Source organism: Micromys minutus (genome assembly GCF_963924665.1).
Source record: "Micromys minutus genome assembly, chromosome: 10".
In the NCBI taxonomy this organism is placed as follows: domain Eukaryota; kingdom Metazoa; phylum Chordata; class Mammalia; order Rodentia; family Muridae; genus Micromys; species Micromys minutus.
In genome coordinates, this window is record NC_137979.1 from 36,879,784 (window position 1) to 36,896,328 (window position 16,545).

General features: G+C 46.0%; 1 protein-coding gene across 6 annotated transcripts in view; it reads right to left on the minus strand.

The window, feature by feature from the left end:
* The window catches only part of MSI2 (musashi RNA binding protein 2), a 351,755-nt gene that overhangs the window by 223,487 nt on the left and 111,723 nt on the right, over positions 1 to 16,545 (minus strand). For all 6 annotated transcript variants that reach the window (XR_013975169.1, XM_080923213.1, XM_080923211.1 and 3 more), the window contains exon 6: positions 9,138 to 9,230. Coding sequence is in view for 5 of the 6 variants with exons in the window: in XM_080923213.1 (XP_080779339.1) it covers positions 9,138 to 9,230 (93 nt within the window). In the remaining variant the exon portion in view is untranslated. The remainder of the gene's footprint in view (positions 1 to 9,137; positions 9,231 to 16,545) is intronic.

Below are 16,545 nucleotides of genomic sequence, written 5' to 3' on the forward strand. Positions count from 1 at the left end.
TGAAAGGTGTGTACCAGCACCATCTGGCCTATATAATACATTTTATAAATATTTATAAAGTAATGGTTAGCAGACTTCGACTGTAGATCAGTTGCGGAGTGCTCGCCCAGCATGCCCAAGTTCCTGAGTTCGAACCCCAGCACCACGTAGAACCAAGTGTGATGGTATACAATTAAAAATGGCAGCATTCAGAGGCAGAAGGATCAGGAGTTTGAGGTTACTATCAACAACACAAGGAGTCTGGGGCCAGCCCGGACCAAAGTTCTTATCTAAAGAGCAGTGTTTACTGGAAGATATAGCAGGTATGGCCCGTCAGACATCCATCCCATTATTCACCATGAGCATCTCACACGAAGTAACAACCCAGGACATCTCACTAGAAAACTGGAGTGCAAAGTTTAGGCCTTCTGCCTTTCTAAACAGCCCTGAACATATCATTTGCCCTCTCCCAATCTCTCCCCAGCAGTTTAAAACCAGGGAAAATCCTGTGGCATGGGGACAAGTGACAGGCAAGTAAGGGTTAGGGGCAGACATGACAGGAATCCCTGAATCTGCACATAATGTCAGCTAAGTGGGAGCAACTACACTGTTAATAATCCCTCCTTTTATAAACTAATTATTTTTAAAAATGTTTTTGTAAAAGATAAATATTAAAAAAAAAAAAAAAAAAAAAGCCGTTTTAAGCCTTGGAAGGCCCGCTGCATCTCCTCTCTCCCCGGGCCTTCCGAGCCCTCTGCCAGTTCAGAAGAAAGCTGGAAATACAGTCAGAAAGCCTGTCTCTGATCAGTCCTCACTCTCATTTATTTTTCCTTAAGTGAAAAGTACCTTAAATTGTTTCTTTGAATGCTAACATGCCATAAGCAAGTCAGAAAATGTTTACCTCTGCCTCCAATTATAAAAGGCTGTTAGCGACCTCGACAACCAAAAATCTCTCATTATAAGTAATCCACTTGCAGAAATTGCATCTTCCACAGCAGACCACCTAAAACCACTTCCTGTAAACAAGCCACTCTGCTGGGCTTTTAAATCTAATTAAATCCTCACTTTGCTCTTTAACTACAAGAAGCTCACTTTTCACTGAGCTAGGGCAGAAATTTATTATTATTATTATTATTTCCAGTGGTCACAGAAATAATCCCCAAGCAAGAGCCAAACAGGAGCCCAAAAGGTCGCTCCACTCCAAGCCAGCCTTACCTACCCTTTCCCGTCTCCCCCACACCACTTTCTCATTGAACAATTTCCGACCTGAGGTCATACAGGTCTTGTGCTAACTCTCCCCACAGTTGCTGGAATAAATCAAGAAGGTAAAATGTAAGGAGATGTGTGGGAGACTCCCAGGACACAGAGGACGTGTCTAGTCATAGGATGGGGATCATACCCGATGAGCCCTTTCCCAGTGACAGTGACTGCTCTGACTCCCCCCTTTACTTCTAGAAAGGGCTCTAGTCCTGGGTAAACAGTTTCAGCTGGTCACTCTACCTTTAGCCAGCCCACTGTCCTAAGGAACAGTATCAGGATGCTTGGCTGGCCCTGTGCTGCTGCCCGCTTCCCACTCTCTTCTCTCTTCTGTCTCCACCCATTCCAGCAGCAACAAGTAACCACCAGCCCTCCACAACAACAGACCCTCCATCCAGGTTCCTCCATCACGGGAGAAAACACAACCCACAAAGAAGAAAGTGCGGCCGCCTAGGTGGCAGAGAGTGTGTGACCTTTAAGTACATCGGATCCCACTATGCCAGTAGTGAGACACCAAAAAGGCGACACAAACCAAGGGAGAAGCGCCAGGGACAAGCTCCAGATCCTATTTATTTTATGCAAAGTTTTCCCCGTGTTCATTAATGCCTGCTTTCCCTCCAACATTTAATCTCTGCTTCCATTTCATTCTTAGGGGACTGTGACTATTCTAATTCAGCATTTGGATGACTTCATTTCCGCTCAAGTACACCCAGGTCAACTTGGATAGAAAAGAAAGAGGAGGAGAAGAAAAATAATCAGCTAAAAGCTATTAAATATCAGCCGTGAGACTCGTGATTGGTTTTAAAGGCAGCAGTGAGGTTAGCAACAGTCAGAAATGCCTCTTCCTGCATATTAACATTTTTCCCTGGGTCTTTTCTCTACTGTGGCTTCGAATGTAAACAAAGCACCTATTGGCAGCCCACTTAGGGGGAGCTAATTCACAGATAGGGGGAGTCTCAAAATACAGAGCTGTAAAAACTTACGTGGCAGAAACTTGACAAACCAGGCCATTCTACATAGGCTACAAGGACAAAGGAAGTGGGAAAGGAGAAGAAAGGGGAAGGAAAAGAAAAGCATACATGACCCATGTAATGGGTGTACTATTGATGGGGTGGGGGTGGGGCAGAATCTCCATATCAATGCTCACTCCACAGAACAATGGAGTTGGAAGTCGAGCCAAGTCTAAATGAACTGTGCTTTCTCTCCCTAAAGAACCACCCCTGGCACCCACTGGCACAAGCCTGGGCCATGATTTCTGGTGCCTTTTCAGTTCCCACTGAAAACCATCTTGGGGGACAAAGATTTCTTTTCCCATGCTAACAACTCCTTTGTAAGTACCTCTTCAGAGCCTCCAGGAGGGCTCTGGAAGGTGAGCCCCCTGGAAGTACTTCAGGTTCCTTCCCATCCCCACCACAGGCCTCATTAACTCCTTTGCTACCAAGAGCTCCCTGGTCCTACCTCCTTTCAAATGAACTAAAGCTCAACTGTGCAGGGCCAGAGTAAAACAGCAAGGGATGAAGCCTTGTTCCTTTTACCTAGTATGCAAATGAGCGTGGCATTTAATTAACATAATCTCAAAGTTTGCCCAGCTTGGAACCCAGAAGGCATTGGGATATTTTTCTATTTGTATATTTTAAAACACTGTTAACGGTACAATAATAATGTCTGATGCCTTTGCCTAACAGCTGGCTATATTTTGTACACTAAGAGGGAAATGGGACGCCTTCCTGGAAACCTTCTGTCTATTTTAGGAATTCTTGTTTGAAGCAAAAACATGAAGATTTAGGAGAAGCGAGGCTAGGGAGCTGAATCTATTTCTAACTCCACTGTCCACAGCAGAAACAAGGTTGGGAGGCTAAGGCAAGCAGGAAAACACAAGACTTTTGAGCACCAGGAGGATTTACGGCCCAGAACAGGCCCAGCACACCGACCTTGTTAACTGGTGGGGATACTGTCTGTGTCCTGGGCCTAAAAGGTGGATGTGGCAAATGAGGCAGCATTTTGATGTCTCCTGTCCCCTTCTCTACAAGACGTGCTTCTGAAATGAGGGATTAACACAAACCAGACAGAGGATGGGAATGGCGTGGGGACAAGGCTGGCTTTGCACTGGGTTATCACAGGAAGAAAGTAAGTTTAAAATTCTACCATGGCTCACCAGTGAGGAGGGAAAGAGCCTTCCTGGCCCCAGCTACAAGCAAAGGTAGTCTAAGGAACACTCCAGGCTCTGGAAGATGCAAGCAGGTGAGTAGGGACCTCCTCCCCTCCAGCTAGCCCACCTGCACAAACCACTTCAGAGGATGAAGGCCCCATGGGAGCATCTACAGCCACAAAAGACACAGATTTTTGTTTCCCGGACTACTTCTGAGAGAACCACGCACCGTACAGAGCTGCTTATCTGTGCCACACATTTGGAAGCGATAAAAATCTACCCCAAGATCACAGTCCACTTTCAGGAATACAGTAACTTGCCTCTTTATTTCTCATAAATCCCTTGCTTTTCCAATTTCAAAGGCCTTTTCCTTCTAGGTAAGACTCTCCTCACACTTTCTGAATCAAAAGGAATAGAAACAGAGGCCACAGCCACACCTTCATATACCTACCTACAGCCTGGGGCTAAAAAACAGGCACCAGGTTTACACTCTCAAAATATGCACCCCCAGAACCTCCACATGAGTGAAATAAAGGAGGGAATCCCTATGTGAAAAAGCCAGTTCACTCTGATTTCCAATTGTTTTTCCTATGAAGTTTTCAAACACCACTCTTTGAAGCCTTAGCTAACTTTCTCAGCCCCTCACACAGCCCAGCTCCTGCAGAGGGTGCTAAGAATCCCCCACCTTTTTCACAGAGAGCTCCCTTCCCTGGGAACCATAACTTCCCAGATGCTATCCTTTCTTGCTGTCTCTGCTCCTCACCTTCACCACAACCAGCTGGCCCACGAAAGGGTTAAGGCCCTCATATCAAACCCCAGACTCAGGCCCAGAAGGGACATGGGAACCAGGGCAGCGGGTGATAAAGGCTGGATTGTAGCAGCCCACTGGATTGGAAATGACTTGTAGGCCTAATGAAACAGAACGTTGGCAGTAAGACAGAATGAAAGGAAGGAGACAATGGACAGCAAGACAAAGGGTGCAGAGTCGGTTCAGCTCAGCAAAATGAGCTCACTTTGTTGTTGGGAAAAGCCAAAGCCGATTAGGATAAACCAATGACTAAGCATAAGTCTTCCAAACTAATTACACAGCTCGCCATGTGAAGTATAATTGGAAGCCTCCATGGCTCTCACTGGAGTCCTGTAAAGTCAGCATCACCTAGCAAGCCAAGGTGAGCAGAGTTGGGCACTGAAGCTGCCCTGGCGCCTCCAGAGCAGCTGAGAAGTGGGAAACTTTCTGTTCCATCCTGAACAAGGCCTCTTTGATCAAATCGTAGCATGTAAGTAAGAGACTGGAACTTGAAGGAGGGGCACAAAGGGGAGGTGGGAGAGATGGAAGAAAAAGAGGAGGGGGATAAAGGAGGAGGAAGAGGAGGAAATCTATGTGTGGGGAGGGCTTCTCCATCCCAAGGCACTCTGTTAAGAGATGGGCTCTTTGGAGCGGTTCTGCTCTGACATATCAAAGCATCGGTCATCTGCCATCTGCCAGCTTTTGGAATGGTCTATATACATCATTCCTGTACGTACGAAATCACAACACAGATAATGTCCACCAAAAAACCAAGGCAGTTAAACAAATTATGAGCGGTTTTTGACAAATGAATAGGCTGAGTTCCCTGTGAGTAAGAGTCTGTCTGATGACTGCCAAAGCAGTATACAGGGTTTTAGCAAGAGGGCAGAGAGCCTAGCTTGAGCCACAAGGGCCCACCCGGGTTCTACCCAACCCAGGCGGTGTGAGCATAGACCATTTCTTTCCCATCACCCACAGCCATCATGAAGATGCCATGTGTCTAACTTGAAAGAACATTTTAAAATGCACTAAAAAGCTCAGCACCAAAGACATGTAACTGCTAATCAGAAACATCAACACACAGTAAAATCATCTTAAGATGTAAGTTCAAACATCATGAGTTTTGATCATTCAGACCTCGCCGGAAACAGGAAGACTGAAAGTAACTTAGTTTTCCTGGATCTTACTCATTGGACGACGATTCCAGATTATAAATAGTGTCCTTTTCCAAATAAAGAATGCAATCTCCAATAAAAGACACGCTATCCCTGCATCACAAATCCCAGAAATAAACTGTAATGTGGTAAAAACTGTTTTGCTTACTACATAGCGCACTCACTACTGTGAGCAATGTATTCTTTTGTTAGGCTATAAATACCTCAGGTTATAATCTATCTATTTCTATCTAAACACCCTCTACAGGACTTTCTCGGTTTTAAGACCAGCCTTGGAAATAATTCAGTTCAGGTGTCAATGAGATGGCCCACAGGCCAAATCTGCCTCTCTGTTTGTTTTTATAAAGTTTTATTGGAACAAAAGCACAGCCATCTGTTTACATACTGGCTGCAGTTGCTTTCACCCTACCCCACACTAGCTAAAGCTACAACAGAGACCATATGGGTTGCAAAGCAATTCACCAGCCTTTACAAATCTGTCAACAAGTTCCCCAGAAGGGAAACTGAGGCTAGAATCAAGATATTGCTAGAGGCTGTCCCGTGGCCGGGCCCAGCCCAGAAGCCTTGGAAGAGCGCCTACCTTGCCATTCTCCATGGAAGGCACCAAGTGGGCAGAAGACAGCCATCTGAGTTTGCTGAGTCCTGTGATGGCAGTTCATCTCATGATCACATTTTAATATAAACAAGCCTCAGCATTTCAAATGGAGGGGGAAGGAATCTTCTTCGAGGAAGGTGGGGGAAAAAAGCAAAAAGGGTAGTGAAGCCTCCAGTCTGAGTTATTTAAAGCTGTCTGTGTGTCATGTGTACCCACACCACTCACAGCAATGACATACTTGAACTCCCCTTAGCTCAGCCCCCTGATAGCGGCCATGCCCAAAACAAACAGCTGGAGCAGCTGCCACCTTAGCGGAAAGGCCAGTAAATGACAATGACTGAAATCCAAAGTGTGGTGCACCCTGCACAGACGCCTAGTGAGATGGAAAGTTCAGACGCGGAAGCAGAGAAGAAGCAGAGTGGACATTCTGTGGTCTCTACCATCCTCCTGATCAAGTAGGCTACCCAGCACCAACCCGGAGCACTGTCCTGTGCATGCTGAGGGGACGTCATGCCTTCCTCTCCTGCCAGCACTAAAACCCCAATTTATGTGAAATTGCCACAGGGATGCCACCGTCTCCCAGACAAAAGTTAAAACAAGAAAAGAGTTAAAAACGTAAACGGTTCAACCTGGCATTTGACAGTTAGTAGCACTCGCTAGGTAATAAACTTAACACTGATTTACCACTGGCTTCAAGACAGCTCCAAATGACCTCACACAGGCATGTGTGTGTGTGTGTGTGTGTGTGTGTGTTGCATACAGTGGGATGCCTTATGTAACAGTATCCACCTCCACAGCCACCCCTCCAAAATCCAACAGAATTTGGATATAATTATACTCTTAGCAAAAGATAAGGTCAGTCTGTCAGTCTGTCCATTCTCTCCTTCACAGGGATGGTTTTACTCATGGCCCCCAAGGCTTACCAGGACGTGCTCCCTACTTCAATCATCCTGGATTCAAATGAACAATACCAGAATCCTGAGAGGGAGTGAACCCTGCCCCGGGGGCCACACTCCTAACACACCAGACTCCAGCTAACAACAAATAAGCTCTTCGGAACGCAAGCCTAAATAATATTCAAGCATGTGCATGAAATGAGCTGCTAGCTTGTGAACAGAGTGTGCTACCGGCTTTGATACATTCAAAAGCCTCCTTAGTCCTTTAATAAAACACTCTGTAAGTTTATGCATCCTGTCAGGATCCACAAATATTACTGCACAATTAACTGGGCAGCATCCGACCCAGCAAGTGCCACATTAGGGAAGATGGTCTATGACTGCTGCTGAGACAAAGGGACAACTGTTCTCGAGGCAGTATTGGAAGCTGCCATGGGCATTGGTAAAAGCTTGCAGTGCATCCCATTGCTGACACTCTGGGTCACAACTGTAAGTGCTCGTGAGAAACAAAAAGAAAGGAAGAAAGGAAGGAAGGAAAGGAGGGGGGATCTGAGAAGCAAGCAAGGTTCAGATGTGCAGATGCACTGTCTGCAGCAAGTAGAAGCCTGTCTAGAATACACTAACAACTCATCTAGGCAGCAGCAACCTCCCTGACATCTGCAAATGGGCCCATGAGATTCCAAGGCAGGTTATGGCTCGAAAAAGAAATCCCACCTCATGTTTGCAAACACTACCCCTGGACTCAATTTGAAGGCAGAAAGACATCGAAGAAGGCCCACCCTCCAGAGTTCGTTGTAAGAAGAACTTGTCTGATTTAATTACTTCCAATCCTTCTCCATGGGGGTGGGGCAGTGATGGTTACTTCCCCCTATTGTCATAAACTGCTTTCAGAAAGAGAGGCCCTACCTATAACTCTGGTGGTCAGTGGGCATCGGTACACCTAACGTTCCCTTTGAGCCACCCAGAATGAATCAGCCCCCAGATGGGAAGGAAAGCCAGGAGGACTGTGTGAAAGGCTGCTTTCAAAACCCTCCTGGGTGGGCAATTCCATGCCATATCAAAAGCATTGCTGAACTGGAAGAGGCTGGTTTCTCCTTGTTGCATGGTCTCCCATCCATGCAGAAATTGATTAATACAAGAGAAAGGGGAGCGGGGGAGATCTTCAATTCAAAGCTAAATAAAGGTCATGGCCCTTGTCTCAGGCAGTGGCTCATGAAGAGACACAAACAGTGATTAAGTCATGGCTGTCCACTGCCCTGGGCAAGCAAACAAAACACAAAACCTTCAAGCCAACTAGTGGGTGGCAGTGCCCTTGTCCAAGGCTATGGCAAACAAGACGGCCATCGTGGGAGTAAATGAATAAGAGCTGAGAGTGGGCACTGTGCCTTCCTAGGGTACCACAGAGCTCTGTCATGTCAGCCTTTCAACAGGAAAGACACAGACTTATGATGGAAGGAGCTTATCCCATGCGTGGGCTCCCATGACAACACCTATAATTACTCAAAAGATGCAGGAAGTGGAGAGCCAGCTCAGCCACTTACCTGCCAACCTCCTTTAGATCTATGGCTTCTGTGGGAGCTAGAGAAAGGGAACCAACCACACAAAGGCCAACACGGGGCAGCATGACATCTGAAGAGATTGCTGCGGCCTCTCTTTCACCAACTTGAAAGCAGCTGACGAAACCACCGCCCACAGATGCTCATCTCCTATGTCCGTCTATCCCACACCTTCTCGCCCTCCATTTCCCGACCGAGGACGCCTAGCCCTGACAGCAGACCCCAGGGCATCATTTTGCTTCTGTCTCCTCGGCACTCAGGTCAGAAGAATGATGGGTAGAGCCAACACCTTACTCAAGTCTCCTTGGGCATGTTAACAGGGGAATGTTCTGTTGCCAAAGGATCTCAGAGACCCTCATTTCTGAATGTCATTTTCCAGAAAGGCAAGAAAGGAGAACTCCCAGCACGGGTCCATAAGCCTTTACCTCTCACAGCTTCTGTGGGTGTCTGTACCCTGTGAGTCACAGCCCCACATCCTTCCCCAGTCCTGGCCCCATGTGGCTGGTGAATGACAACAAAACAGTACTGAAAAGCCACTCTGTGTGCTCCTGCAGGCACACAGGCACCATGCCAACCATAAGCCAACTCTTCCATTGCAGCTCCTGGTGTTTCACATAAAGACTGATGGGGAGGTCCAAGACCCCGCTCTAGAAGCTGCAGCTATAGCAGAGGCCCAGGCAGCTGCATCAGAGTGTCCACCTACACCAGTGGATGGGTACTGCACACCCGTGAGCATCACTCACCTTGCCAAACTGCTCGAAATACTGCTTTACATCTTCCACTACTGTGTTCGCAGACAGTCCTCCTACGAATATTTTCTTTGTTCTTGTGACCATCTGTAAGAGACGACAAGAAGAAGGTGAGGGTTAACTGGGTTATCAGAAGCAGGGCATCAACAAGGCTTCAACAAGCTTTGCGCTATAGTCTTCTGGGAAGACAGTTTGCAACCTGTGCTAAGCTCATGGTGCACAGACCATTAGATAGTTAAGGATACAGGAGTCAGCCACCCTGCATATCTTAAGTCTTCAACCTGCCAGAGCAGACTTGAACTTCTTGACAGCACAGGGGCCCCTAGGACCTCTGTGGCCACAAAACATGGCTTCATTAGCATGTGAAGAAAAATGCCAAAGCAGGCTACTTTAAAAATCCGAGAGACATAAACAAACACAGCTAGATGCAAAAAAAAAAAAAAAACAAAAAAAAAAAAAAAACAAAGTAGCCAAAACCTTCTTAATTAAGATCACATGCCCCACAAAGATGTGGGCAACAGAAATTGCTCCTGATAGAGGGTTTTTTGTTTTTGTTTTTTGGGTTTTATTTGTTTGTTTGTTTTTTAAGTTGGATGGGCAGAAAAGGGGGTAGAGTTGGCAAGAGTTGTGGGAGAGGGTATGCACATAATCAAAGCATGTTGCACGGGGATCTCAAAGAACTAATAAACTGGTTTTAATTGAATACATAAGGACTGCAGATAGCTCTTGCTTCAAATGCTCAAGGCCCTGGCTTAATCCCCAGTACTTCAAAAAAAAAATTGCTCACACAATCAAACAAGGTGTGGACTTCCTCTGCTCGGCTGTTCTCTGCTGGTCTATGCCTGTAGCTAAGACAGGTGCTGACCCTGCACTTAGGGACCACCCTGCAAGCTCTGCCTTCTGGACTGCCTGCAGCTCACCTTGATGAACCCTATGGCCACCCCAGGAATCCTCAGGTTTTCACACCTTTACTCTCACAGGTCTTTCCTCCCAGGAATACCTCTCTACTCCCAGATCTTCCCAGGGCAAGTTGCAACAATCTTCCAAGTTCCCATGACCTTCTTCTAACTCCAAAATATCCATCTGTTGTCCCAGCCAACCTGATGTTAGTCTCAGTTCCTCTGAAGTCATCTGACACTGCCAGATACACACACTAGTACATACACTAGGCCTTGATTCACACTAAACCACTTTCTCCTTCAAATGTTCAGTCTCTGATTCTACAGGACCTCTGCAACACCAGTAGAAGCTGGGCAAACAAAAGCTAACACTGAAGTTCAATGAGTACAAATATAGCCCACATCCTAGACGCCTATCAGCTCCAAAGGAAAGGAAGAAGGAAGCCACATCGTATAAACTACTTAGGGCAAAGACCAAAAGTCCTGTAAGAGGAATAAACAACCAGGGAGAAGAATGAGTTTAGAACATGTGCTAGTAGGGGTTTGATGTCAAAATTTAAAACTAAAGGGCAAATATGGTGTACACAACTCTGAGCATGACTCTCAGGAGGCTGGAGGAGAACAGAGTCTGAGACTATATCAGGACTGCATAGCAAGATCCTGTCTCCAATAATAATAATAATAATAATAATAATAATAATAATAATAATAATAATAATGAAATCTAGTGGGCACTCAGTATCACCAGTTTGATTTAAAATAGTAAAAATTAAAAATAAAAAATTTAAAAAGTAATCTATGCTATTAGAACCTGATGCAGGATACCAGACAGGTGCCACACCTTCCTGGAGAGCTGTCATGTCTCCACCAGGTCTCTTAAGCTATTCAATGAATGAATGAACAACCAAAATCATACACACACACACACACACACACACAAAATCACCTGGGTGTCACACTGCTCAACCAGGGCACACTGCTGACATGCTGGAACAGAAGACACTAGAAATCCAGTTTTAGCTTCTCACTGCACTTGTGACTCCAGATGGGACTCCCTCTCTTCTTCACTCCCCACAAGGTGATGTGCTAGGCCCGAAGACCCACTTGCCACCTAACTCTCGTGAGTCCAAGACTGGGTTGCTTGAGTCAGAATGGATGTCCAGATGTCACAAAGCTCAGGCTTTTAACTGGAAGCTGCCGGTGGGCACATAAACCACATGGCCAATGGCTGGTCCCAAACTAGAGCACATCATGGGCTTTCTGCATGGTTTCAAGCAGACACTGTCCTAATGGCCACGGCCTGCCAGCTACTTCCTCCTGCCGCATAGGGACACTACTCATCTAAAACTGTGGTTTACTGGTTTTCTCTTCTCCAGTGATTAACGATGGGATGACATCACATGTAAAAGCATTCTAGAAAAGATCCTTTCAGTATCCACACAGTACCCACATGCAGGGCTCTCCTGACAAGCTAGTTGGGAGTGACATCCTTGTTCCTGACATTTATCTCCTGTCTCACCTGTTCCTAAGCTTCTCCCGCTACATCAAGATTTCCTCAAGAGGCAAACTACCAATGCTCTGCAAATGGTTAATCTTGAGTGTGAACTCTATTGAAAGACCTGTCCTGGATACATGCCAAAGGCCAGGGGCCCAATGAAATAATAGCAGGAAAAGGGAAAAGGTAACAAATCCAGACACATTTGTTTAGTCTCACACTCATCCCCACACTCCCTACGGTGTTTGCAGGCTCTCCACTTAACTGAACCTCAAGCCAATAGGAACGTCCCCCCTCCCAAGTTGCATTCAGTCACACCAGTGAGCAAAGCTGACTAATATGGGACCTCTTTGAATTTCAATCTCTTCTTATACTTACTAATGGTCAAATTCTACTAGCCTAACTCCTCTAATGTATTCACTCAACAGACCCATTAAGTGCTGGGCATGGGAGTGTACACTCTAAGAGTACGTGGAATCCAATCCACTATAAAATGGAGATATAATTAGCTTGGCACACAAGCTCCCATGAGGCCCAAGTTAAATACCATATGCCAAAGAGTCTAGCAGGGCATGCTGAAGATGGCAGCTAAACAGTCACTGTGACTGAACCCAGAGTCAATTAGTAAACTCATTCTTTACACTTAAAAAATAAATGAAGAGCAGAAAAACATGCTATACAAACAGCTTCTTTTAGAGAATCGGCTCTAACCATCCTCTCCTAAACCTCAGTGATTTCCAAAGCACTTTTTAGCATTTCCATGTAATATCTGATAATCCTATGGTTTAATTTTGGGTTCCTCTCTTCCCCCTTTCTCTTCTTTGCTTTTTTTTTTTGTAAACTCCAACCAAGTAATTAAGTATCTGTAAAGAAATGTTAAGATCACCTCAGATATATCCTAGTGGAAGCCTCAAAGCACCTCTTGTGAGACTTTCCATTAAACAAACCCTGCGGCTTCCTCACTGCTTAGAGAAAGGGGACACAGAGCTGAGGCCCTACCTAGATTCCAAACATTCTTGGAAACCCAGAGAAGACAAACGACCACCCTGTCTTCATCCAAACCAGCAGAGTTCAGCAACTGGTTAAATGAAAAGATCTCTTCATACCTCTTCTACCGTTGCCTGGCACTGTGAGCATGCCAAGACAGAGCGCTAAACACGGAGACAGGCAACCAGCTATAAATCTACAGTCTCCCCCAAAAGCCTTTAAAAACCTTCCCTTTTGGAAAGGATGAGAAAATCCAGGCCCCAGACAATGCACCAAAACATCTGAATTACTAAAACATCCTCTGTAGGATCCGGCCTAGATAAGCAAGGGCTCTCTCTCTCCCTCCTCAACAAACACTAAAAAAGAAACTAGTTTCATTAGAGACTTCCAGACATGAAAAGGCCAGAGGGGAAATGTGCTTGAGGAGACAAGAGCACAGCCAGGGGACAGTGGCCTGTACATCGTGACCTCTCCGACCAGGGCCTCTGCAGTGGGTGGTGGACAATGGGGGTGATCTGCTTTGGGGAATCTTAACATCATTACCACCAAATGCTCTGTGGTTTGCATTCTGCATCCCTACTGAGGAGGGAAGGAAGCAGAGAGGGCTGAGATGCTGTACCCAGGCTTCTTATGGAATGAAACAGAAGTCTTCACATTCACTTAGGGACCATGCAATGTCACGTGTGCTTATGTGTAATAAAGCATGCTGTTGTGTGCTTAGGGTAACTCTAGTCTATCCTTAAGTCTTGGCTTCTATTTCCTCAAAACTATGCCGAACTTTAACCTTCTTCTGACCTTGCAAAAGGTGAAAAGGAATGCACTGGTATACATTGGTCTCCAGCTTTATGCTCATCTGAATAATGAGAAATTCTTTCCACCAGTGAATGAACCACCTGTGCCATCTTCCTGCAGCCTGGACATCAGAATTCCCCACACACAGGGTCTTGAACACTGGTGACTGCACAGGAAGATGATCCAGGGGCTACACTTGCCCCGCCCACCCCTCCACCCCTCCACCCCCCCCCCCCACACCCATGTACTAAGATGGAAAAGCCGCTGAGAACTCAAGGCCAAAAATCTCCATGTAGTTAATCTTAGACTTCCTTCAGTTGGGGGTTTCCGGTGGAGGACTGCAGAGAATCTTTGTATTGAAGTGCTTTACACTATGGGGAACCCTAGGGATGTATTCAAGAACCTTATACACCCTAGGATTACAAGGACTACAAGGTTTAGGGTATCCCTCTGAGAAGATATATATAGGTATGTGTGTGCATGTGTGCTCACAAATCCGAGAGAAAGAGAAAGTGTGCTTGTGTGAGCACATAGGAAAGCAGGACATGGTCAGGCTCTCAAGACCCTGCTGTGAAGTTTTGCATCCAGACCCATAATTTAACTAAACACCAAAGCTCTCCACACACCCCTTGGCGCTACAAAAGCCCCAGCATGCATGCCAGTCCTGAAAATTGCTGTTTACACGTGGCCTGAGCCAGCTGCTAACCACAGCTGCACAGACGTCTCACCTTCCCGCCTCTAGCTAGAGAGCTGGTGCCGCTGGCTTGGGGTGGATTTTGTTTTTGATTTTGGTTAAGTACTAAAAATTCTCTTTTAAAACAATGTGCTTCCATCTGAGATGATCACTAAGGGCCCACTTGTGGGTCTTATTCTGTTGCAGTCCAGGCTTGAACTTGTGGCAGTTCTCCTGCCTCAGCCTTCCCAACTGTGAGGACCACAGGCATTAGTCATCATGCATGGCTTTTGCTTATGTTTCTGCAAAGGGAGATAAGTCAAATAGTGTATTATGTATGTGATAGGAGGTTAGGGGAAAGAACTTTTAAGAAGACACAAAGGGGGAAGCTTGCTCTAATAGTCTTGGCCCAAAGATACTAGAGATCAAAAAGCAAGGCAAAGCAAAAAGTCCAAATATGTCTTAAATCCAGCAAATGCATATGAAGGCAGGAAGAGGCTCTGGATGTCCCTCCACAGGTTCAGGCCCTGGGAATTCAAATCAACTCTTGCTATTACCATGTTCTGGAAAAGTGTTCAAAGACTCCTGGGTAGAAAATATGAAACATTTGCACCACCAAAAGCCTAGGCTCTTTGCCCCCCCCCCCCCATGTCCTCTCACCCTGGGGAACCCTATGATAAAGCCTGGAATGGTTCAAATGGTAGCACGGTATGGGGTCCAGTCCATCATCCCCATCACGTATATAGAAAAATCTAACCCCAGCAAAAGAATCATCTTCACCTCAAGGGCACAGACAGACTCTCTATCCATAGCCCAAGTGATAAAGGAGAATGCAGTGCTCACGGAGTCCAAAGTCAAGGATGGAGTATGCATTTCTTCCCTCATGGACTCCATGGAAGAGTTCCCTCTACATTTGAGAATTTGACTCAGGCTTTATACTAACAACGTGTAGTTATGGAGGAGCTGGGACACTCCCAGCATTACCACCTAGGCCTCCAGGCCCATTCCCCAAGGTGCTCCTCCAAGGGACAGGCTGTTTCCATTCCGATTTGATTGGGGTATGGGTGGATAGTGATGGTTTAAGACAGTGTCTCACTATGTAACCTTGGCTGGCTGGAACTCACTCCTGTAAACCTGACTGACTCAAGATATCTATCTGCCTCTGCCCCGTGAGTGCTGGGATTAGAGGCATCCACCACTACCGTTCCCAGCTCCCCAGAGCTTTTCCACCTTTCTTTATGTTCACCACACTAAAATACTACTCTTACCATCACCTCCACCACCAATATTTCTAAAGTCTGGGCAGAAAACAGACTGATGGACAAAACAAGTTCTCTTCAAAATCCACATCTACCCAGGGCCTCAGAGCATGACTTTACTTAGAAAGAAGCTATCTCCAAATGTAATCATACAGCTCCGGCAGTGCTAAAAGCTTGAATGTGAGTGGGTTCTCAGTCCAGTGACTGCTGCCCTTAATATGAAGAGGATGCATGAGAATGGTGGCTGTGTGAAGAAGGGGAAGGTAAGAATCACGCCAGCAGGTACCAGACGCCTGGAGAGAGATATCTCTGGATACCACCCAAAGATCAAACTTATTTTATTATGACTTTTTACTTTTATTTAATATGCACTGGTGTTCTGCCTGCATGTAAGTCTGGGTGAAGTTGTCAGATCACCCTGGAACTGAAGTTACAGACAGCTGTGAGCTGCGGTGTAGATGCTAGAGAAACAGGCAATGCCCTTAACCGATAAGCCATTTCTCCAGCCCCAAGGATCAAACTTCTATGTTGTGAGAGAATGCATTTCTGTTGTTTAAACCACCTGTATGTAGTCTGTTTACACACGCACGCACACATATGTATGCCCTAAGACAAAGGTCCATCCAGCAAAGATCTGTGGTACTCCTGCCTCATCCTCATATTTTCTTGGTAATAACGGAACCAGATTCTGCCTGGAAGCTTTCCACCAATACTCCTATTTGTGTGAGCAGCTAATGGAAAACAGGGTACCATCTCCAAAGGAAAACAAGGTAAACCCACCGGAGTAGAACTCACAGATAGCATCTCTCAAAGGTGCCTGATGGGAGGGTGGTACAGGACACACAAGACTCAGGACTATCAGGAAAGCATCCCAGGCTCTGAGCAGGAAGGTCAGCTCCCAGAGAAGGCACATGAGAAAGAAGGGCCAGAGTCTACAACTGGGTAGACCTCTGCCACACACGAGAAAGGTTCTCGTCCTCAAAGAAAAGCCTTTTTGGGTGTTCCTTTCCGGGCACAGAGCCCTTCATGAGACTGGTCTGGTCTCTGCCCTTTTCACAAGGATACCTTAAAAAGGCCTCATGCAGTCCAACAACAGGTCTCAGCCCCTCTTCTCAAATGAGGACATTGGGTACCCATGGCCAATGGGGAGTCAGAGCCTGTCTCTCCGCACTGTTCACAGAAGTCTATGATGGTGTTGGCTTATTTTCCCCCTGAGGGTACTATAAGAAAGAAGTCTGACTTTTGCCCCTTGTAATTTTAAAACTTGAGATGCAAAAATGACAATGTAGTTTCTGCT